Consider the following 23,061-nt stretch of genomic DNA (forward strand, 5'->3'; position numbering starts at 1 on the left):
CTTAGCCTTTCTTAGCCTTTCTAGCACTTTAGCCAGACTGGATCATTGTAACTCGCTCTACGTGGGGCTGCCCTTGAGACTGACCCAGAAACTCCAGCGGGTGCAGAATGCCGCGGCGAGACTCCTTACGGGGTCCTTGCTGCGAGATCACATTCACCCGGTGCTATACCAGCTGCACTGGCTCCCGGTGGAGTACAGGGTCAGGTTTAAGGTGCTGGTTTTAACCTTTAAAGCCCTATACGGCCTAGGACCCTCGTACCTACGGGACCGCCTCTCCTGGTATGTCGCACAGAGGACCTTACAGTCTTCAAACAAAAACATCCTGGATATCCCAGACCACAGGGAGGTTAGGCTGGCCTCAACCAGAGCCAGGGCTTTTTCGGCTGTGGCCCTGATCTGGTGGAACGCTCTGTCCCAAGAGACTAGGGCCCTGCGGGACTTGACATCCTTCCACAGGGCCTGCAAGACAGAGCTGTTCCACCAGGCCTTTGGCCAAGGCACAGTCTGACCCTCTCCTTCTGTAATCCTCATAGCACTCTAACCCAATGGTTGCCATTAATTTGATTTTGAATTGATTTTAAAATGAATTGATTTTAGAATGCTGTGTTACTTTTATTGTTGTTAGCCGCTCTGAGCCCGGCTTCGGCTGGGGAGGGCAGGATATAAATAAATTTTTATTATTATTATTTTATTATTAATCACATTTCTGAAGCAACTCGGAACCCTTGGGCTCCTGCAGCTTCTGCCATGGGTGCATCACCCCTTGGCTTCTGTGGGTGACTTGGCACCCTGTGACAGCAGCCCCTAAGCTGTCAGTTGCAGATTGTCAACCCCGTGGTAAGTTTTAGGAGGCCTCTTGTTGTTGTTTAGTCGTTTAGTCGTGTCTGACTCTTCGTGACCCCATGGACCAGAGCACGCCAGGCACTCCTGTCCTCCACTACCTCCCGCAGTTTGATCAAACTTATGCTGGTAGCTTCGAGAACACTGTCCCACCATCTCCTCCTCTGTCGTCCCCTTCTCCTTGTGCCCTCCATCTTTCCCAACATCAGGGTCTTTTCCAGGGAGTCTTCTCTTCTCATGAGGTGGCCAGAGTATTGGAGCCTCAGCTTCACGATCTGTCCTTCCAGTGAGCACTCAGGGCTGATTTCCTTCAGAATGGATCAGTTTGATCTTCTTGCAGTCCATGGGACTCTCAAGAGTCTCCTCCAGCACCAGAATTCAAAAGCATCCATTCTTGGGCGATCAGCCTTCTTTATGGTCCAGCTCTCACTTCCATACATCACTACTGGGAAAACCATGGCTTTAACTATACGGATTTTTGTTGGTAAGGTGATGTAACGCTTAGGAGGCCTCAGTGTGGACCAAATCTGCTTTGAAAAGGAGGTGGAAGTATGTAGCCTAAACAGAAAGGTGAAGGAAAGCTCTTTTGCCCTGAAATCTCAGTCCAGATTTCTGTTTCTTTTTTTCGCCATAAAAAGAATTCTGTTTACGCGATGGTGGCAAGATGACTTGTTTCTGCAGGCTGGGCGCCAAGGTGAGGATAGATGAGTGGGGAAACTGGCCTGCCTTATTTCTTTGAGAAAGATCTGCTGCGTAGCGCTGACTGCCCCCTCCTCCGCTGCTGTCACCTGCGATATTTCAGCTGACAGGAAAGAGCTTCCTACACTTTTCCTAACGCCTTCCAAAAACACAAATTAAATGCGGGTTTAAGGTGACTCTGTAAATGCTGGCACGCCTGCATGCCTCTGGAAGTTTTTAACTCCGCCGCCTGAATCGATGGAGCTCTCTCGGGAGGACTGGAGTGCTGGCAAGAACTCTGTATGTTTATCTTGCAGATCCGTATCAAAAGGATTTATTTTTCAGGAATGTGCATTTTGTAGCACTTTAAAGCTGGAAGGACTCCAAAGAGCTTTGCAGTCGGAACAAGCTGGTTCTCACAGTTTTCAGAGGGGCCTTTGCTCTATCTGCGGCATTTGCATATTGGCTTTGTTGGCACTGCCAGGTTGAGGGCTTCCAAGCTGCCTGGTTCTCTAACTGGGATTGTTCAGGCCAGCAACCGCCCTGGCTGAGCTTTTGGAGGTGCCCTCCTGCCTCAGAAATAAGATCTCAGAAGAGAACATCCATCGCAGTGGTAAGGATGGAGGCAGACGTAGGGCTGGGCCATATCTGGTTTTCAGTATCATGATATATCGCCAGCAAACATTGCAATATCTCAATATATCGCAATGTCTGAAATGAGGCTGGAGCTTATAATGACCTAGGGAAATATTGAAAGAAATAAAAATCTAAATTTGATGCGTATGTTGTTGTTGTTGTTTAGTCGTTTAGTCGTGTCCGACTCTTCGTGGCCTCATGGACCAGAGCACACCAGGCACCTCTGTCCTCCACTGCCTCCCGCAGTTTGGTCAAACTCATGCTGGTAGCTTCGAGAGCACTGTCCCACCATCTCGTCCTCTGTTGTCCCCTTCTCCTTGTGCCCTCCATCTTTCCCGACATCAGGGTCTTTTCCAGGGAGTCTTCTCTTCTCATTGATGCGTATAGTTAAATGAAAATTTACTCAGTTGATAGCATGCTTAACTAAACTATTGAATAATATATTGCTGTTCTGTTAAGGGCTTTATATATCCATAGCAACACCTTGATCAAATTGGGCAACTGGTGTAGATCAGTGTTAGAAAGTCAGGTAGATACTGAGGTCCGACTCCGAGGGCCTTCTGGCGGTTCCCTCCCTGCTAGGAATGTTAATTTTTACCCAGTCACTTTTGGTATTCTGCTGTTCCATCAAAGATGCATGTTTTTCTGGATTCCATTTTGTTATAAATTCCTTAGAGATCTATGATTTGCAGCTGATTCATAAATATTTTCAATAACTTGAATTTCAAGAGGTATATTTGGCCATTGTTAAATGCTTTGTAATTGTAGAATTGAACAGTCCATAACTCCAGAACAAACTTCTGGCACGGGTTAAGTTTACCTTGAGCTACTTGATTTCTGCTTGATTTTTCAATATTTCCTTGGAGCTGAATCTCTCAGGTAGAAGCAAGGTTTTGTGCATGAGGGGGGAGACTAGTCCCAAGGCTAGTGGGGGTTCCCAGCACAGTTCTCTGATTATTATTTTTTTGGGGGGGGAGAGATTCTTAGCCTGCAGTTTTGGAGAGAGGCTGCAGAACACATTGTTCAAAGCCTTCTACATTTTGCACTGCTGAGTGAATGCATTTGATATGTTCAGGTTCGTGCAAATGGTACCCGTTCCGCACGTTGAAATGTAATTTCAATGCGCTGGAGGTTTGCTTTACTATTGCTGTGGAAATTGTTCGTGATTAGATGCTCTGCCACCTAGCAGAAATTCTGCTTGAAGATGCTGTGCCAAAGCACTGCAGAAGCCCGTAAAACCTTAAAACAGCAGAGCTGTTGGTCCCTGAATCTCTTGTGAAAAAGATGTTTTTGTCCTGAAAACGACTGTTGTATCTCTCTGGCGAAATCCGTTTCAACCTGCTTTCCTGCAAGTGCTTTGGCCTTGTGGCCTGGTTAAATGCCATCGTGAACATTTCTTGCAAGTGACCTCCTTTGCAGCTGTTTGGAGTGTTATAAGTTTTCCCTTATGGGGTATCCAAGAGCCTGTTTAGAGTCCTTAAGTTGGTTCCCTATCGAAAGGAGAAAATAATAGAGGCCAACCAGAGAATATTGAGAAGCAAGGCAGCTAGTAAGCCTGATATTTATTAACTGAAGCAACTGGGCGCTCACTGCCACACGCAGGAGGCAGGAGGGACCCCAAACAATGGTGCGCAAGGCCTTATATAGACTTTTGAAGTTGCCCACCCTGTAGCCAGAGACCACCCTCAAAACATTATACATACGTTACAGAAAGAGGCTGTCTACAGCAGAAATCCTGTCTGCCAGGATACCTGATAATGGTCGCTGGTCGCATTACCTGGACAGCCCGGCCATTCTTTTGTGATGGTAAATACTTTTAATTCCTGAACCCAGGTCACAGGCTCACCCTATTCACACACACATATGCCCTCAGGACATGTAAGCAAAAGACAATGGAGAGGTTTCCCATTTCCTTCCTCCTTGCAGAGGAATATTTGAGGTCACTAGGAGAGTCAAAATGACTTCAGGATTGCTTTCCTATACCATTTTAGACACGTGGTTTATATACTTACATATGTGTTTGTCTTGGGACGCGGGTGGTGCTATGGGTTAAACCACAGAGCCTAGGACTTGCCGATCAGAAGGTCAACGGTTCGAATCCCCATGACGGGGTGAGCTCCCATTGCTCGGTCCCTGCTCCTGTCAACCTAGCAGTTCGAAAGCACGTCAAAGTGCAAGTAGATAAATAGGTACCGCTCCGGCGGGAAGGTAAACGGCATTTCTGTGTGCTGCTCTGGTTCGCCAGAAGCGGCTTAGTCCTGCTGGCCACATGATCTGGAAGCTGTACGCCGGCTCCCTCGGCCAATAAAACGAGATGAGCGCCACAACCCCAGAGTCGGCCACGACTGGACCTAATGGTCAGGGGTCCCTTTACCTTTACTATGTGTTTGCCTTGCAAATCTATGAACGCTAATAATAATAATAATAATAATAATAATAATAATAATAATAATAATAATAATAATTTATTATTTATATCCCGCCCATCTGGCTGAGTTTCCCCAGCCACTCTGGGCGGCTCCCAATCAGTGTTAAAAACAGTACAGCATTACATATTAAAAACTTCCCTGAACAGGGCTGCCTTAAGATGTTTTCTGAATGTCAGGTAATTCTTTATCTCTTTGACATCTGATGGGAGGGCGTTCCACAGGGCGGGCGCCACTACCGAGAAGGCCCTCTGTCTGGTTCCCTGTAGCCTCACTTCTCGCAATGACGGAACCGCCAGAAGGCCCTCGGCACTGGATCTCAGTGTCCGGGCTGAACGATGGGGGTGGAGACGCTCCTTCAGGTATACAGGACCGAGGCCGTTTAGGGCTTTAAAGGTCAGCACCAACACTTTGAACCGTGCTCGGAAACGTACTGGGAGCCAGTGCAGATCTCTCAGAACCGGTGTTATGTGGTCCCGGCGGCCACTCCCAGTCACCAGTCTAGCTGCCGCATTCTGGATTAATTGCAGTTTCCGGGTCACCTTCAAAGGTAGCCCCACGTAGAGCGCGTTGCAGTAGTCCAAGCGTGAGATAACTAGAGCATGCACCACTCTGGCGAGACAGTCCGCGGGGAGGTAGGGTCTTAGCCTGCGTACCAGGTGGAGCTGGTAGACAGCTGCCCTGGACACAGAGTTAACCTGCGCCTCCATGGACAGCTGTGAGTCCAAAATGACTCCCAGGCTGCGCACCTGGTCCTTCAGGGGCACAGTTACCCCATTCAGGACCAGGGAATCCTCCACACCTGCCCGCCTCCTGTCCCCCAAAAACAGTACTTCTGTCTTGTCAGGATTCAACCTCAATCTGTTAGCCGCCATCCAACCTCCAACCGCCTCCAGGCACTCACACAGGACCTTCACCGCCTTCACTGGTTCTGATTTAAAGGAGAGGTAGAGCTGGGTGTCATCTGCATACTGATGAACACCCAGTCCAAACCCCCTGATGATCTCTCCCAGCGGCTTCATATAGATATTAAAAAGCATGGGGGAGAGGACAGAACCCTGAGGCACCCCACAAGTGAGAGCCCAGGGGTCTGAACACTCACCCCCCACCACCACTTTCTGGACACGGCCCAGGAGGAAGGAGCGGAACCACTGTATAACAGTGCCCCCAGCTCCCAGCCCCTCTAGACGGTCCAGAAGGATGTTATGGTCGATGGTGTCAAAGGCCGCTGAGAGATCCAGCAGAACTAGGAAACAGCTCTCACCTTTGTCCCTAGCCCGCCGGAGATCATCAACCAGCGCGACCAAGGCAGTTTCAGTCCCATGGTGAGGCCTGAATCCCGATTGGAAGGGATTATTATATATTTGGGGCCTTAGGATTCTTATAACAGAAGGAACGGAGTTTGGGAACAGTGGGGCTTTGCTAGGCAGCTCTCTCCAAGCCTGCGATCTGAGGGTGAGTTGGAAATCTTTGCTTATGCAGATGAGATGCGAGGGAGCCTTTGAGAGGGTTTTGCTTTTGCAGGCGAGCTTGTTAAGAAGGTGATTTTTCAAGAGTGGAAAGCTGACAAGGAGAGTGGGGCTTGAGTGCTTTATATTTGAGCCTGTCGACTTCCCCCCTCTTGCTTAATGGCATGTGGCACTCAGAGTGGCAGCTTTGATCCTACCTGATTTCAAAAGGCTTTGCAAATGGTCACACATTTGCGGCGGACGTGTCTTTCTTTTTCTGCTTGCATCAGGGGTTTTTTTCTCCTTGCTCTTGGATGTACTGACAAAATGAGCAGAGGACAAGACCAGGTGGCTGAATTAGGAGCAAGCTGCTCAGTTCAGGGCCTGAACCGTACTCCCCAAATTTCATTTTGGTGGTCTGGTGTGTGTCTCTGGATTTGTGGCTGAAGACGGGACATGGCGCTTCTACCACGAGAAATATCCATATTGATTTTTAATTAGATTTCATTGCTTCTTTTATTGCTTAGTATTTTGCATGTTGTTGCAATGCAGATTTGAATACTATGGGATCCAAATTGCAATGCAACGAAATGCAATACAAAAGAAATAAAAGAAGCCGTAAAAATACAATTAAATATCATACAGCGGCTGCAGCAGGCGGAAAAATCACCTGCCAAAGATCCTCAGCAATTTTCGGGTGGTCCTTGGAGGAAAAAGTTTGGGAGCCACTACAGCATCTTAAAAAGCAGAGACATCACCTTGCCAACAAAGGTCTGTATAGTTAAAGCTATGGTTTCCCCAGTAGTGATGTATGGAAGTGAGAGCTGGACCATAAAGAAGGCTGATTGCCGAAGAATGGATGCTTTTGAATTCTGGTGCTGGAGGAGACTCTTGAGAGGCCCATGGACTGCAAGAAGATCAAACCGATCCATTCTGAAGGAAATCAGCCCTGAGTGCTCACTGGAAGGACAGATCCTGAAGCTGAGGCTCCAAGACTTTGGCCACCTCATGAGAAGAGAAGACTCCTTCGGCCAATAAAGCGAGAAGAGCGCCGCAACCCAAGAGTCGGTCATGACTGGACCTAATGGTCATGGGTCCCTTTACCTTTACTTTACTCACCATGAAATAGTCACAATAAGTACCACACTTTTTAACAATAACAAAAAGAGGTGCGGGTAATTCATCCCCTTGAGTCCCCGCTGAAAAAAACACCACTGGCTTTGCCTGTCATGGACTCTTCCCTCTCTCCCACTTCCCTGCCAGAGGTGAGCCTGCAAGGAAGCACATCCCGGAGACAAAATAGCAGGACCAAATAATGCCCCCCAAATTGAGCAGCTTTCCAACTCTGTGAGCCTGAGACCCTCCATTAGCACAGACCCTCCCCTCTTTCCCCTGCTCTCGGTGGCCGAGCATCTGAAACAGGAGATCCCCGAATCCTCTTCTTCGGGGCCTCTAGATGAGCCGTAATGAGCGATTATTCCACAATGTTAACCTTGCTTTAAGCAACAGTGTCAAAACACTGTCTAAATATACTCCTTTCCATCACTGCTGAGAACACCCACGGAGACACGGCGCTGACGGAAGGTTTTCCTAATTTGGCAGAACCCTCAGATGAAGTTGCTAACTACGCTCCAGTCTGTCTGCAGCTCCACTCCCTTGCAAGAACAGCCGTGAACCCTCACAAGGGGGAGTGTTGACTCTCTCAGGCGCTGCTGCGAGATGCATCTTAGCTTCCAAATTTAGAGGGCACCTCTCCTTTCCTTTTTTTGGAAACGGCTGCATTTAAAAAAGAAAAGTGGCAGAGCTGGCCTCATTTGCATCCCATCTTTAACTATCCATTTAATGTTTGCTTAGCACTGTCCTCCTCTGTTCGTCACCCGTCAATCTCAGTGCAGCCTTTCTGCCCCCCCCCCCCCGGTGCTTAGCAGCCCCCTCCCAAGCAGGCAACAAAAAACCAGGATCCTTCCCAGATGGGCTTCGCATTCATTTTGGTGCATCCAGGGCTGGAAGCGGGACCCTGGTACTCTGCATGCAACTGTCTCATGTGGCAGTGAGTCACCTGGGCTTCAGGTTGGGACACCTCCCCGTGGGCAGGAAAGGCTTCCCAAGTTGTGGCCTGGCTTGGCAGGACTGATCTTGCAGCAGGTGCTGGGGAATCCTTGGCCCTCCCAGTGTTGCTGGATTACAGCTCCTTATCATCTCTGGCCATTGGCCACGGTTGCAAGGGCTGATGGGAGTTGTAGTTCAGCCGAAAGTTCCCCACACCTGATATAGAATGGATTAGACTGATGTACTGGTTAGGTTCCCAGTGGCTGCTAGTCATGACAGCAGCACTAATCCAATTAGCAGTTGGTGGGGAAAGTCGTTTTGTGCTCGGATCCTGCTCTGGGATTTCCTGTAAGCATTTGCTATCTGTTTCTCCAGGGCAGGGCGGTTCACCTTTCCGTACCAAGTGGGCTGCAAGAATTTGCAGAACCCACAGGCCACACACTGTGTTGTTTGGGGGTGGGGGTGGGAGAGAGCATGGCCAATATTTGACACATGCGATGCATTCCCAAAGCAGGCTAAGCGAGGGGCTGGGCTTTGGGAAGGAGGCGCAAGGCTCTGGCAGGCTCCTAGAGCCCTCCCATCTCCTTCCCAAAGCTGGGAAAGCTCTAACTAGGCTTTGGGAAGGGGGTGTCAGGACTCTCAGACCCTGCCAGAGACTCTAGGACCCTGCCAGAACCATCCCACCTCCTTCCCAAAGCCTAGTTCCTCCCTTACCTGGCTTTGGGAAGGCAGCACAATGGCTGGGAATGGCATCAAATGTTGCTGAGGGCCACCCCAAAATTCGTCAAGTCCGCTCTGCTCAAGGGCATAAGACTCAAACCAACAGGTTCAGATGTTGGACTTGCGTTCGACCGAGCGACTCCTCCAGTCGAGTCCTTCGGAATCGCCTCCGACGATAATTAACGACCTTAGCCTTTGATAAGCTTCCAGGCATGTTCCCCATTACGCAGAGTATCAAAGCAGCAGAAGTGACGAGATTTATGAGCTACATTGCAAAGACTTTATTGCTAACTACGCAGACAGAAAAGAAATCATCCTCTCTCTGTGAAAGACAGAGAGCAACAGAAAAACAAAGGAACAGGAAACCAGTAACATCACATCCGTCTCCTGTGAGACATCCGTCTTCTGTGAGACTTCCAACAGCCTGGAATGTCTCTGGAATGTAAACAGAGTCTGGTGACTCAAAGCACTGCACAGTGGCAACACACAGAAACCTAACATCCTCCCCCTTTCTGTGAACACCACTGGGCAGTGTGTCATGTACAATCTCAGTACAAACCCAGTTTCTATACATAGGTACAGTGTTGATTCTTCGGAACCACCTTGGACAATAAATCAGCAGGAATTTCATTACCTGGCATGTAGGACACTGTTACGAGTCCTTTCTGAACACATTCTCTAGCATGTTGCAGTTTCAACTGCAAGTGCTTCGTGCTTTGCTTACAACCTTCAGAAGTCAGCAAAGCCAAACATGCTTTGTTGTCCTGATAAACCTGGATTGGACATTTGACAGGAATTCTCATGTCTTTACACAGCTGTAACAACCATTTACAATGAAAAAGACCGATCCGCCTGCAGTAGCTTTCTGCAGTGCTATATGCTGCCTCTTGAAGCAGACCCTCAGCTGCCTGTTGTGTCAGCTGCCTGTTGTGACCAAAATGAGCGAGGGAAGACTCAAACTCTGGCCAGCGACCATTTCCTCCGCTTGCGCCTCAACTTGTTAACGAGGAAACAGTGGCAGCCCCACGTTTCTGCTGCAGGTGCCCTCATTTTTCATCCGGAGAGGTCCGTGGCATCTGCTCTCCTCCCGGCAGAAGCTAAGTGCAGCGCGCAGAGCTGGTCTGTCAGAAATTCCCCCGAGGGCACAGACACGCTCCCCTGTTTCCGGCAGCAAATTATATTTGACATTTAATTCAAGACTTGAGTGTAAAACCTCCCAGTGGTAATAGGTCTGAATGGAACAGGGCACGGAGTTGGCTGTATATATTTTAGTTTTTCCTGCCACCGTTTGATTTTACCACGCACGCACAGTCACTCACAACTAGTCAGAGCCCAAATTGCTAAATGACATATGAAACAATAGCTTGTGTATTAAATTATTTCACGTAGTGCTGTTGACATATAGGTCTGTAGTACAAAGGGAACATTCACTCACCTTAATAGTATTCTCTTCCCCAAACGCACTTTATTATCAACTGTTACCTGAATCAGGCTAGTAAATAAAGATTTGTGTTGTTTTTGTGAGAACCATTGTGGTGTAGTGGTTAGAGACTGGGACCTGGGAGACCTGGGTTCAAATCCTTGCTCAGCCATGAAGCTTTCTGGGTGACCTTGGGCCAGTCAGTGCCTCTCAACCTAACCTACCTCACAGGGTCGTTGTGGGGATTAAATGAGGAGGGGATAATAATGTATGCCACCTTTAGCTCCTCAGAGGAAACGTTGGGCTATAAATGCAGTAAATCAAATAATAAATGACACACATTTTAATTGGCCACTGGATGCAAGGAAGGAGGAGCAAAAAATAGAGCCATTAATGTCAAACAAGATCACTGCAGTGTTGAAAATCTAAAATTAAATGGAAGTACCTGCAGTGGTGCCAAATTTGTTGCTGTTGTTTAGTGGTGTCCGACTCTTCGTGACCCCCTGGACCAGAACACGCCAGGCACTCCTGTCTTCCGCTGCCTCCCGCAGTTTGGTCAAACTCATGTTTGTAGCTTCGAGAACACTGTCCCACCATCTCGTCCTCTGTCGTCCCCTTCTCCTTGTGCCCTCCATCTTTCCCAACATCAGGGTCTTTTCCAGGGAGTCTTCTCTTCTCATGAGGTGGCCAAAGTCTTGGAGCCTCAGCTTCAGGATCTGTCCTTCCACTGAGCACTCAGGGTTGATTTCCTTCAGAATGGATTGGTTTGATCTTTTTGCAGTCCATGGGCCTCTCAAGAGTCTCCTCCAGCACCATAATTCAAAAGCATCAATTCTTTGGCGATCAGCCTTCTTTACGGTCCAGCTCTCACTTCCATACATCACTACTGGGAAAACCATAGCTTTAACTATACGGATTTTGTCAGCAAGGTGATGCCTCTGCTTTTTAAGGTGCTGTCTAGGTTTGTCATTGCTTTTCTCCCAAGAAGCAGGCATCTTTTAATTTTGTCACTGCTGTCACCATCTGCAGTGATTATGGAGCCCAAGAAGGTAAAATCTGTTACTGCCTCCATTTCTTCCCCTTCTGTTTGCCAGGAGGTGATGGGACCAGTGGCCATGATCTTCGTTTTTTTGATGTTGAGCTTCAGATAATATTTTGTGTTCTCCTCTTTCACCCTCATTAAGAGGTTGTTTAATTCCTCCTCACTTTGTGCCATCAAGGTTGTGTCATCTGCATATCTGAGGTTGTTGATATTTCTTCCGGGATTCATCCAGTCCAGCCTATTCTGCATATAAGTTAAATAAGCAGGGAGACAATATACAACCTTGTCGTACTCCTTTCCCAATTCAGAACCAATCAGTTGTAACTGTTGCTTCTCGTCCCACATAGAGATTTCTATTGGCCCTCAAACATTTTGGACGCGAAAAGCTTTCCTTCTGGGAAAAACATTCCCCAATCTTTGGGAAAAACATTTCCAAATCTTTGGGGAAAACATTCCCAAATCTTTATTCCTTTCACTTTGGGGAATGCTTTTCATTGCTGCATGCAGCCCATTGGCTTGGTTTGCACATTGCAGTGAGCCACACCACGGCTTACTGTGACCACGTGCACATTCTGCCTCCCAGTAAGGATCTCACAACCACGTTGCTCCTCCCTGGTCGTTCTAGGTCTTTGTGGGGCGACAGCTAAGCATATTGCCCAAACTCAGGGTTGTAGTTAAGGTCTCTGCTCCTTAGTCACTACCTGTAACCATCGGATGAACCTTGGCTCCAGATTGCGGTTGAGGAGGAGAGCGTAACCATGGTTCTGGGTTCAAACCTTGGTTTAGCTGCTTGTGCCACACTGATCCAAAAAGTCCAGGGAGGAGCAAAGAGGCTGTAATCTCCTCCCTGGGAGCCATTGAGGTGGCGCTAAGCCATGAGACCCCTCATTTCCAAGATCATCTGGTGCTTTCGAATTGCATTGTGGTTTTTTAAAAACATTTGAGTTTTACAATGTTATAATCAACATAAATTACAAAGAGAAATAAACATAAATCGCATTTTCCCCCCTCCATCCCTAAATGCTCTATTTTCTTTTAAATTTTACATCAAACCATTAACATCACATGGTATACTTGTTTGTTTTTATATCTTTCAAGTTGCATTGTTTTTCCTACTCTCTGGATCCTCACAACTAATAGGGTGGACAGTATAGTGACTTCCATGACATCGTGAAGCCAGAGCCAATCAGATTTTGTCTTTGCAGTGACGCAAGTGAGAGCATGAGAAACAGCTTTGTCCGCTCTCTGAAGCCTTGACCCTTCACTCCAGAACGAAATGATGTGTTGGCTGCACAAAGCCATGTGATGGAATTTAACGAAACAAAGGTTTTAGCCATTCCCAGGGCTTCTCAGCTGCCCAGAATGGCCACAGGGGGTTGTTTCTGCCAAGTCTGCTTGCGCGTTCCGACGCAGCAGCGAGCGAGCCAGTTTCACCCAAGGGCGAGGCTGCTCAAAGGGAAATGCGAGGGTACCTCCTTGAAGCATATTGTTGTGCTGTGGGCTGCTGTCACAGCAGTGCATGCCCCAGAGCAAGAGATGTTGTAAGCAAGGGGGTCTTTCACTCTACAGCATCATTTTTATATTTTTCTGACTCCAGGAACAATGGGTGTTTTTGAAGCGCACTGACGGCTCTTGAAGGCTTTGGCCTTGCGATGAACTTTCTGTCTTTTCACCCTTCCGGCAGAATGCAAGCTCTGTGACCTCTTTTAAGCGACTGGGATCAGTTGACTGTTCCCATCATTCCTCTAGGTCAGTACTTCTAGCTAAGTACAGTGAACCCCCTGTTTTTCAAAAGCCAGGGCATGGACCCCCGACTTTTGATATACAGTTTGTATAGTTAAAGCCATGGTTTTCCCAGTAGTGATGTATGGAAGTGAGAGCTGGAACATAAAGAATGCTGACCGCCAAAGAATTGATGCTTTTGAATTATGGCGCTGGAGGAGACTCTTGAGAGTCCCATGGACTGCAAGAAGATCAAACCTCTCCATTCTGAAGGAAATCAGCCCTGAGTGCTCATTGGAAGGACAGATCGTGAAGCTGAGGCTCCAATACTTTGGCCACCTCATGAGAAGAGAAGACTCCCTGGAAAAGACCCTGATGTTGGGAAAGATGGAGGGCACAAGGAGAAGGGGACGACAGAGGACGAGATGGTGGGACAGTGTTCTCGAAGCTACCAGCATGAGTTTGACCAAACTGCGGGAGGCAGTGGAAGACAGGAGTGCCTGGCGTGCTCTGGTCCAGGGGGTCACGAAGAGTCGGACATGACTAAACAACAAAACAACAACAAGCTTTTGTTTCCTGAAAGGTGCCATGGACCCCCTGCGTGGATTACAAGGACCTCCTGGGGTCTGCGGACCACCAACTGGGAACCTCTGCTCTCAGCTGACTACTGTTATTGGTTTCCAGTGCATCCAGCTGGCTAGGGGAAGAGAGTGGGTGGGTGTTTGTGTTTTCCCATTGCCACGTCTCTGAGTCGTTGTCTTGAATCAACAATGGTTGCCTGTTCCCTGTCAAAGAGACTTGGGCATGGTGGAGTTTGTAGCCTCAAGGCTGGTTCCTGCATGAGCCTTCCAAGCATAATTTTATTTGTGCGTCCTTTTCTCCACACGCAGGGTTCCAGCACATGGGGAGACACAAGACCCAGTTGGCAAATTTCCCCTCTGCCTACGTGCCTCCCATTTTTTTCTTTCCCGTTAGAATTATTTGTGATTGTGCCTTCGATATCTCGCTTTTAAGAAACTCCCACCCACCACGTACAACCCTCACTCGGAGTATTTCTGACCATGGGATATAATAATACAGTGGACACTTGGGTTGGAAACGTGATCTGTGCATGATGCACAGTCACAACCTGCAGCAGTGCACTTGCGCATGCTCGTGTTGCGATTCGGCGCTTCTACGCAAGGCGCGATTTAGTGCTTCTGCTCATGCGCAACTGGCGAAACATGGAAGTAACCCGTTCTGGTACTTCTGGGTTTCGGCGGTCTGTAACCCAAAAAAACAGAACCTGAGGCGTCTGTAACCCAAGGTATGACTGTAATAATAATAATAATAATAATAATAATAATAATAATAATAATAATAATAATTTATACCCCGCCTATCTGGCTGGGTTTCCCTAGCCACTTTGGGCGGCTTCCAACAAAAGATTCAAAACAGTGAAACATTACATTGAAACATCAGTCATTAAAAACTTCCCTAAACAGGATGTTTACCCAGTAGTTTCTTACACTTTTTGAAATCAGCTTTGCTGAAGTCCAGAGTGTGCATCTGACTGCATTCAGCTTTCCTTTTCCTCTGTATAATGAATCCCAAGAGGAATGTGGTCACTTCCTTCCAAGACCCCGACTGCTTCCACCTCATCCATCAACAACACACACTTGAGTTTTTTGGGAGGATGGGCGACTGGCAGCAGCTTAGTAAGGGCATCGGTCTCCCAGTTGTGTAACATTTAGCAACATCAACAAAAAGCCCCCTCCCTCCAAAAATGCAAGAAGGGCTTTTACACTTGCCAGAAGCTCTGCTCTGCCTTCGCCGGTCTTGGAAGGATCCTTTAAAAAAGTCCCATACGACCAGAGAATTTGTGCCTCTCCATTGGGGGATATTTGTTGTTGTTTAGTTGTTTAGTCATGTCTGACTCTTCGTGACCCCATGGACCAGAGCACACCAGGCACTCCTGTCTTCCACCGCCTCCCACAGTTTGGTCAAATTCATGCTGGTAGCTTCGGGAACACTGTCCCACCATCTCGTCCTCTGTCATCCCCTTCTCCTTGTGCCCTCCATCTTTCCCAACATCAGGGTCTTTTCCAGGGAGTCTTCTCTTCTCATGAGGTGGCCAAAGTCTTTGAGCCTCAGCTTCAGGATCTGTCCTTCCAGTGAGCACTCAGGGCTGATTTCCTTCCGAATGGATCAGTGTGATCTTCTTGCAGTCCATGGGACTCTCTAGAGTCTCCTCCAGCACCAGAATTCAAAAGCATCAGTTCTTTGATGATCATCCTTCTTTATGGTCCAGCTCTCACTTCCATACTGGGAAAACCATAGCTTTAACTATACGAACCTTTGTTGGCAAGGTGATGTCTCTGCTTTTTAAGATGCTGTCTAGGTTTGTCAGGTCTTGATCTACAGGGTGGCAATTTCAAAAGTCTAAATAAGGGCTTGCACACCATTGTTCTGGGTTCTTGCTCCTTCCTGCGTGTGGGGAGCGAGGACCCTGTTGCAACAGATCAATAAAGACCAGGCTTCCGAGCTGCTTTGCTTCTCAGTATTCTCTGGTTGGCCTCTGTTATTTTCTCCTACCAATAGTGAACCTACATAAGGAGTCTATATGGGCTCTTGGATACCCCATAAGGGGAAAAAAGGGCAGATTTTTGTTTACAACAGTTTCAAGTGGCAATATAATAAGACCCCTGGGACAATTCCCTGATATTTATAAACCAGATAAAAAGAAAAGAAAAAAGGACATGTTACTACTTCCCAATAGCAATCATCATCTTCATCATTATCATCCTAGGAAATGTGAATGGAGTCACCAAATTTTGTATCTTGTATGTTCAATTTTAGTTTTCATGGAGTACTGTTTCCTTTTTATTTGTTTCCTTCAATGCGTTATTGATTTGTAGGTTTTTGAGTAAACTAATAAAAAGAAATATTATTTTAAATACCAGTATTCTCGCCCCAACCCTGTAACACACTGGCCCCAGATTCCTTAAAAGGAATCGCAGAGATTAAATAGCTCCTGCTTTCAATTAATGAGTTCAGGGTTATAGTGTCCATTAATCTACTTCTCCAGAGAGGTTGCCCCTTCCAGTTGCACGAAGAAGGAATCCGCTCTCTCTTCCCTCAAGAGGCAGCGTTGGCATTTCGGTCTCCGCCACGTTTACAGGAAAAACAGCAGGAGAATCAATGTGACCGTTTGAGCTGCTTCCTTAGACTATATTGATCCGCAGGGTGTTTGCATCTTAAATATCTCCAAATAAATATTGTCTCATTATGCAGAAATCTATATATGTGTACAGCTGCATTATTCTTGCTGCTATCATTATTATTGATTACTATCAAAGCTGCATGGAACTAGGATTTAAAAGCTGCCTTAATGCACCATGAAGTCTGGACAGCTTAATATTTAAGATCCGGGAAATGGAAAGGCTGACGTTCTGTGTATAATCTTTAATTATTCCCTCTTGGCGATTCGAAATGTGTAACTGCACTGTGACCTGTTTCCTTGTCGTAGGCGGACTTCAGATGCCAGTAATTCACATACGTTGTGTAATTCTTTATCTCCTTGACATCTGATGGGAGGGCGTTCCACAGGGAGGGAGCCACCACCGAGAAGGTCCTCTGCCTTGCTCCCTGTTTCTGTTTTACCCTGTCAATTGGCAGTTAAGATATTTTGTTGAGTGGCTCACGCCTCTTTTGCTGGATAAGTATTCTGTTCTGGTTGAAACTACTTGTTGTTGTTTTTTAAATAACCGTAACCGTTTGATATGTATATTACATTGCTGTAAGCCAACGGTTCTCAAACTTTCTTCTCTGGGCCACACTTTTCAGGATAAACATTTGCTCGCACTGCGCCGATATTGATAAGAAATACGCTGGAAAGCAAAATGAAACAACAACTACCGGTGCTTGATTGATAACAGAGAACACTATCCATGTTCTGCAAATATTTTTATTTTTTTAAAAAAAGTTTAAGTGTTTCTTTGATTGTCCTTGAATCTTCCTCTCACACCCTTTGAGCGTCACTGCTGTAAGCTGTCCTGGGGAAGGCGGGTGAGAAACCTTGCAAACTAATAATACACAAATTCGTTAAAACGGAAGCGCTGCTCCCTGCACATTGGTGAGTGCTGGTGCATTTTGTAAAGAAAGTAGAGGGAGGCCGAGTGGTGGAATTTTTGTGTGCGCTTGCCTAGCAAAAGCCAGGTGCAGTGGCGTCACAACGGGGGGGGCGGGGGGGAGAGCGGTGCGCCCCAGGTGCCATGTCGGGGGAGTAACAAGAAGGCAAGCAGCTATCACGCTGCTGTAGCTGCATGTGGAGGATCCTCCGTTCATGGTTGCAGCCACGAGCAGAGGATCCCGGCCCCGGCAGCAAACTGTTATGTACAGCGCATGTGCGGCCTCACATGCATGCGCTGTCACGGCTAAAAATTGGCTGCTGTTTCTTTAATGCTAAAAGAGCTAAGTCAGCATGAGTCAGCGGCCTACAATGTCTCATGCAACCTTTCACCAAATTGTACCTGTATATAAAAAGGTAAAGGGACCCCTGACCATTAGGTCTAGTCGTGGCCGACTCTGGGGTTACAGCGCTCATCTCGCTTTATTGGCCGAGGGAGCCGGCGTACAGCTTCCGGGTCATGTGGCCAGCATGACTAAGCCGCTTCTGGCGAACCAGAGCAGTGCACCGAAACACCATTTACCTTCCCGCTGGAGCAGTACCTATTTATCTACTTGCACTTTGATGTGCTTTCGAATTGCTAGGTTGGCAGGAGCAGGGACCGAGCAATGGGAGCTCACTCCGTCACGGGGATTCGAACTGCTGACCTTCTGATCGGCAAACCCTAGGCTCTGTGGTTTAACCCACAGCGCCACCCGCCTCCCGTACCTGTATATACAGAGTGGTCAATGTTAGTGTTTGGTGTGGGTTAATTGGAATGTAGAAAGCTGGTTGCGTTTGGTGTGTGTAAAAGCTGTCGGTCGTGGTTGGAGAAGAAGACTTTTCAAGAATAAAAGCAGCAATACTCTGCAAGAACACTCTTTCTCAAAGACTCTTTTCTGCCAACTAAGGTCTGAGGACCAGGCAACGGAGTAAAAAGGAGGTCAGAACCTTTTCTTTTTCAAACACTGACATGTGCTGTATGTAACAACGCCACACATGTGGCGTACAGCCGCAAGCAGAGGATCCTGGCACCGTCCGTACAGCACTGGAGCACCACCGCCGGCAAACCGCTATGTACAGCACATGTGCGGCGTCACTCTGTACGGTGCATGCGTGGTATGTAGCGACGCCGCACATGCGCCCTACATAGCGACGCCCCATCCCGGGTGTCACGACACCTTCGTTCACCGCTGGCCAGGTGACCTGGGCTCTTTCTGCTGGGCGCTGCTGGGATGTTGCAAAGGAGCCCAGGTCCATCATGTGCCCCTTTCAGTGCGCTGCTCGCTGCATGATCCGCGATGCCCACCATGCGCCTCCGCTATTCACCCTGGCCAGCTGCCTTCTTCACTTGCCTTGGATATTCCTTCTTCTTTTGATGGATCTTTCTTGGAACATTCGAAATGCCTGCTTGTCGAATGTTCCATATTTTTTTCTCTCTCTCTCCCGCTATTGACAGGGGAAAGTACTAATGTTGGCTTAATGCGGGGATTTAATCATGCCAGCTGTCACCTGGTTCCTTCCGACAAATATTTTCCACCGCTAATGGTTTCAGCGCCAGATTTTATTTTTTTGTTAATGCGATCCAAATGTAATCTTATTTAATAGCATTTCACCGCCGTAATGCCGTATTTCTCTACGCTTGTTTAAAGACTTTGCTCGCTATATGAAAAATGTAGACATGGGGGGGGGCGGTAAAGGGAGTTTTGGAATGGGAAACGGACATCTTAAGAGCTGTGGTGGGGAAACTTGTGTCTGGGGGCCAAATGTGGACCCCCCCAATTAATCATCATTTTATTTGTAAGCTGCTTTTCCATAGTTCACAGCCATGCGCAAGGCGATACTCCAACGTGAAAATATTTGCTTAGTTACAACAAGTGGTCATGAACAATAAATAAAAGACATCCAAAAAGTGTGCAACCAAATTGAATGATTTCCAGATAAACCATGTTGTTGTTGTTTAGTCGTTTAGTCATGTCCGCCTCTTTGTGACCCCCTGGACCACAGCACGCCAGGCCCTCCTGTCTTCCACTGCCTCCCGCAGTTTGGTCAAACTCATGCTGGTAGCTTTGAGAACACTGTCCCACCATCTCATCCTCGGTTGTCCCCTTCTCCTTGTGCCCTCAATCTTTCCCAACATCAGGGTCTTTTCCAGGGAGTCTTCTCTTCTCGTGAGGTGGCCAAAGTCTTGGAGCTTCTGTGCTTCCAGTGAGCACTCAGGGCTGATTTCCTTCAGAATGGATAGGTTTGATCTTCTTGCAGTCCATGGGACTCTCAAGAGTCTCCTCCAGCACCAGAATTCAAAAGCATCCATTCTTCGGCGATCAGCCTTCTTTATGGTCCAGCTCTCACTTCCATACATCACTACTGCGAAAACCATAGCTTTAACTATAAAAAACCCCATAATAAGATCTAAAAATCCTCTGCTTGGTCATCAGAACTCTCTCTCTCCAGGCCACGCCCATCTCCTAGGCCACCCCCCCTGCCAGCCCTGCTTTACACCCTCCTTGAGTTTTCTTGCCTGGCTGAAACATGCCCTTGAACTCTGGTCAATCTAGCCCACTTTACAAAGGTAAAAATTGCGTCCATTGCCCTGCCCACTTTTGCCTTTGGCCCCATGGGGCGCAGGTAGCACTGTGGTCTAAACCACAGAGCCTCTTGGGTTTGCCAATCACAAGGTTGCCGGTTTGAATCCCCGCGATGGGGTGAGCTCCCGTTGCTCGGTTCCTGCTCCTGCCAACCTAGCAGTTCGAAAGCACGTCAAAGTGCAAGTAGATAAATAGGTACCACTGTGACGGGAAGGTAAATGGTGTTTCCGTGCGCTCCTCTGGTTCGCCAGAAGCGGCTTAGTCATGCTGGTCACATGACCCGGAAGCTGTATGCCGGCTCCCTCGGCCAGTAAAGCGACCGCAACTCCAGAGTCAGCCATGACTGGACCTAATGGTCAGGAGTCCCTTTACCTAAGTTTGTTCTTGGTATGAGCTTTCGTGTGCATGCACACTTCTTCAGATATACTGAAACAGAAGTCCCCAGACCCTTATATATAGTGAGAGGGTGGGGAGGGGTATTACTCAGAAGGCTGGTGGGAATGGGTCGTAAACCTGTTGATGACTGTTAATGACTGCAATTGGTCTTACAGGAAAAAGCAAGGGGTGAGATGGGCGAAAATAGCTTTATCATGTATAATGAGATAAGAATCCAATGTCTCTATTCAGACCAGGTCTCTCCATGGTTTTGAGTTTGGTAATAAGTTGCAGTTCAGCAACTTCTCTTTCCTGTCTATTTCTGAAATTATTTTGTAATATGACAGCTACTTTGAGGTCTTGTATAGAATGTCCTGGGAGATTGAAGTGTTCTCCTACTGGTTTCTTTGTCTTGTGATTCCTGATATCAGATTTATGTCCATTTATCCTTCGGATGGTTGTTTTTCATTCAAGTTAACAGGGAGAATTAGAGGAAATGCTATACAAAAAGTATAAACAATGAATGGATAATCTTCAGTGAATACCCATAAGAATTTTATGGACAAGACAAATCTCCTGACAGATATAGAATAATCTAGAAAATAGAGGAGTATAAATGTGTATAGACCACCAAATTGTAAAATATCACAATGAGAGTACAGTGGTACCTCGGGTTACAGACGCTTCAGGTTACAGATGCTTCAGGTTACAGACTCCGCTAACCCAGAAATATTACCTTGGGTTAAGAACTTTGCTTCAGGATGAGAATCGTATGGTAGCAGCGCGGCAGCAGCGGGAGGCCCCATTAGCTAAAGTGGTACCTCAGGTTAAGAACAGTTTCAGGTTAAAAACGGACCTCCGGAACAAATTATGTTCTTAACTCGAGGTACCACTGTAGCTGAAAGTCAAACACTTGGGTATATTTACATTGGGTATGTAGGTAGGTAATGTATGTATTGTATGCAATGTGTTGTATTGTCTAATTTTAAGTTTAATAACAATAATAGTAATAATAATAAATCAAGCACTCAGTCCCCTACCTATAGCTGGACACAGTAACGTTAAGGAAGAGCCCTACCGTTAAGGTATAGAAAGCAGTCCTAAGTCCAAGGTCTGAAGGTGATCCAAGTCATAGGTGGCAGAAGGTGGACTCTCCACCTGTCTATCGGACAGCAGCATCTTTAGGGAAGGGTAGCTTAGAGCAGAGGGAAGGGCAGTTAACACACACACACACACACACACACACACACACAAACACACACCATAGAGTCTGTGCTCCAAGTCATTCTCTCCAGAGTCGCTTCTCCCTGGCTGCGGTTATGCACATACATGCATAATGTGCTGTTAGGGAGCTCTGTGTCTCCATGCTTGTGTGATACCTTAGGAGATCTCTGGAACAGGAAAAACCCCTCCCTGTTACGTCCACTGCGAGATCTCGCCCAGCATGAGTTTATTATTATTATTATTTATTTAGAAAAATTACTTCTGTTCCTTAGGTGGTGCGCACAGAGAAGAACAGCCTGAACAACCGCTTCCTGCCCTGGGATGAGATTGAGACGGAAGCCATCCTGTCCATCGACGACGACGCCCACCTGCGCCACGACGAGATCATGTTTGGATTCCGGTGAGCCAAAAACTTTGCTCTTTAACGGGCAAGGGACGGATCCTGCCAAGGGGCTCAACAGCCTCTTCCCTTCCTTCCCATTCATTCGGGGCCGTTCACTGTTGCCTCTCTCCAGCAAGCCCAATTAAGCTAACCCAACGGTTCCCGAACATTTGATTTTCCGGGTCCCCACCACCTTGATTCCGTTATCTCATTCTCAGTGCCTCCCCTGCAGAAAAGCATTATTCAGAGCAGTGGTTTGCACGGCACACAAAGAAAGATAATACAGTAAAATTCAAAACGGTAACAACCAGTTGCACCTTCGTTCAAAATTGGGCATAGGCAAACTCGGCCCTCCAGATGTTTTGGGACTACAACTCCCATCATCCCTGACCACTGGTCCTGTTAGCTAGGGATGATGGGAGTTGTAGTCCCAAAACATCTGGAGGGCCGGGTTTGCCTATGCCTGTTCAAAATCCTATTGTTTAGTTGAAATAACACTGATGAATTTGCTCCAGTGATACCAGCTTTTTAAAGCCTGAAATAATAATAATATAATAATAATTTATTATTTGTACCCCGCCCATCTGGCTGGGTTTCCCCAACCACTCTGGGCAGCTTCCAGCAAAGATTAAAAATACATTAAAATGCCACACATTAAAAACTTCCCTGAACAGGGCTGCCTTCAGATGTCTTCTGAATGTCAGGTAATCGTTTATCTCTTTGACATCTGGTGGGAGGGCGTTCCACAGGGAGGGTGCCACTACTGAGAAGGCCCTCTGCCTGGTTCCCTGTAGCTTTGCTTCTTGCAATGAGGGAACCACCAGAAGGCCCACGGAGCTGGACCTCAGTGTCCGGGCAGAACGATAGGGGTGTAGACGCTCCTTCAGGTATACTGGGCTGAGGCCGTTTAGGGCTTAAAGGTCAGCACCAACACTTTGAATTGTGCTCGGAAACGTACTGGGAGCCAATGTAGGTCTTTCAAGACCTGTGTTATGTGGTCTCGGCGGCCTCCCCCAGTCACCAGCCCAGTCACCAGTCTAGCTGCCGCATTCTGGATTAGTTGTAGTTTCCAGGTCACCTTCAAAGGTAGCCCCACATAGAGTGCATTGCAGTAGTCCAAGCGGGAGATAACCAGAGCATGCACCACTCTGGCGAGACAGTCTGCGGGCAGGTAGGGTCTCAGCCTGTGTACCAGGTGGAGCTGGTAGACAGCTGCCCTGGACACAGAATTAACCTGCACCTCCATGGACAGCTGTGAGTCCAGAATGACTCCCAGGCTGTGCACCTGGTCCTTCAGGGGCACAGTTATCCCATTCAGGACCAGGGAGTCCTCCAAACCTGCCCGCCTCCTGTCCCCCCAAAAC

General features: G+C 47.5%; 1 protein-coding gene across 3 annotated transcripts in view; it reads left to right on the forward strand.

Annotated features, from left to right (window-relative positions):
* The window catches only part of EXTL3 (exostosin like glycosyltransferase 3), a 168,220-nt gene that overhangs the window by 133,263 nt on the left and 11,896 nt on the right, over positions 1 to 23,061 (forward strand). For all 3 annotated transcript variants that reach the window (XM_081903866.1, XM_081903865.1, XM_081903867.1), the window contains one exon: positions 21,588 to 21,715. In XM_081903866.1, the coding sequence (XP_081759992.1) occupies positions 21,588 to 21,715 (128 nt within the window). The remainder of the gene's footprint in view (positions 1 to 21,587; positions 21,716 to 23,061) is intronic.

Source organism: Podarcis melisellensis (assembly GCF_964234715.1).
Source record: "Podarcis melisellensis genome assembly, chromosome: 3".
Taxonomy (NCBI): Eukaryota; Metazoa; Chordata; class Lepidosauria; order Squamata; family Lacertidae; genus Podarcis; species Podarcis melisellensis.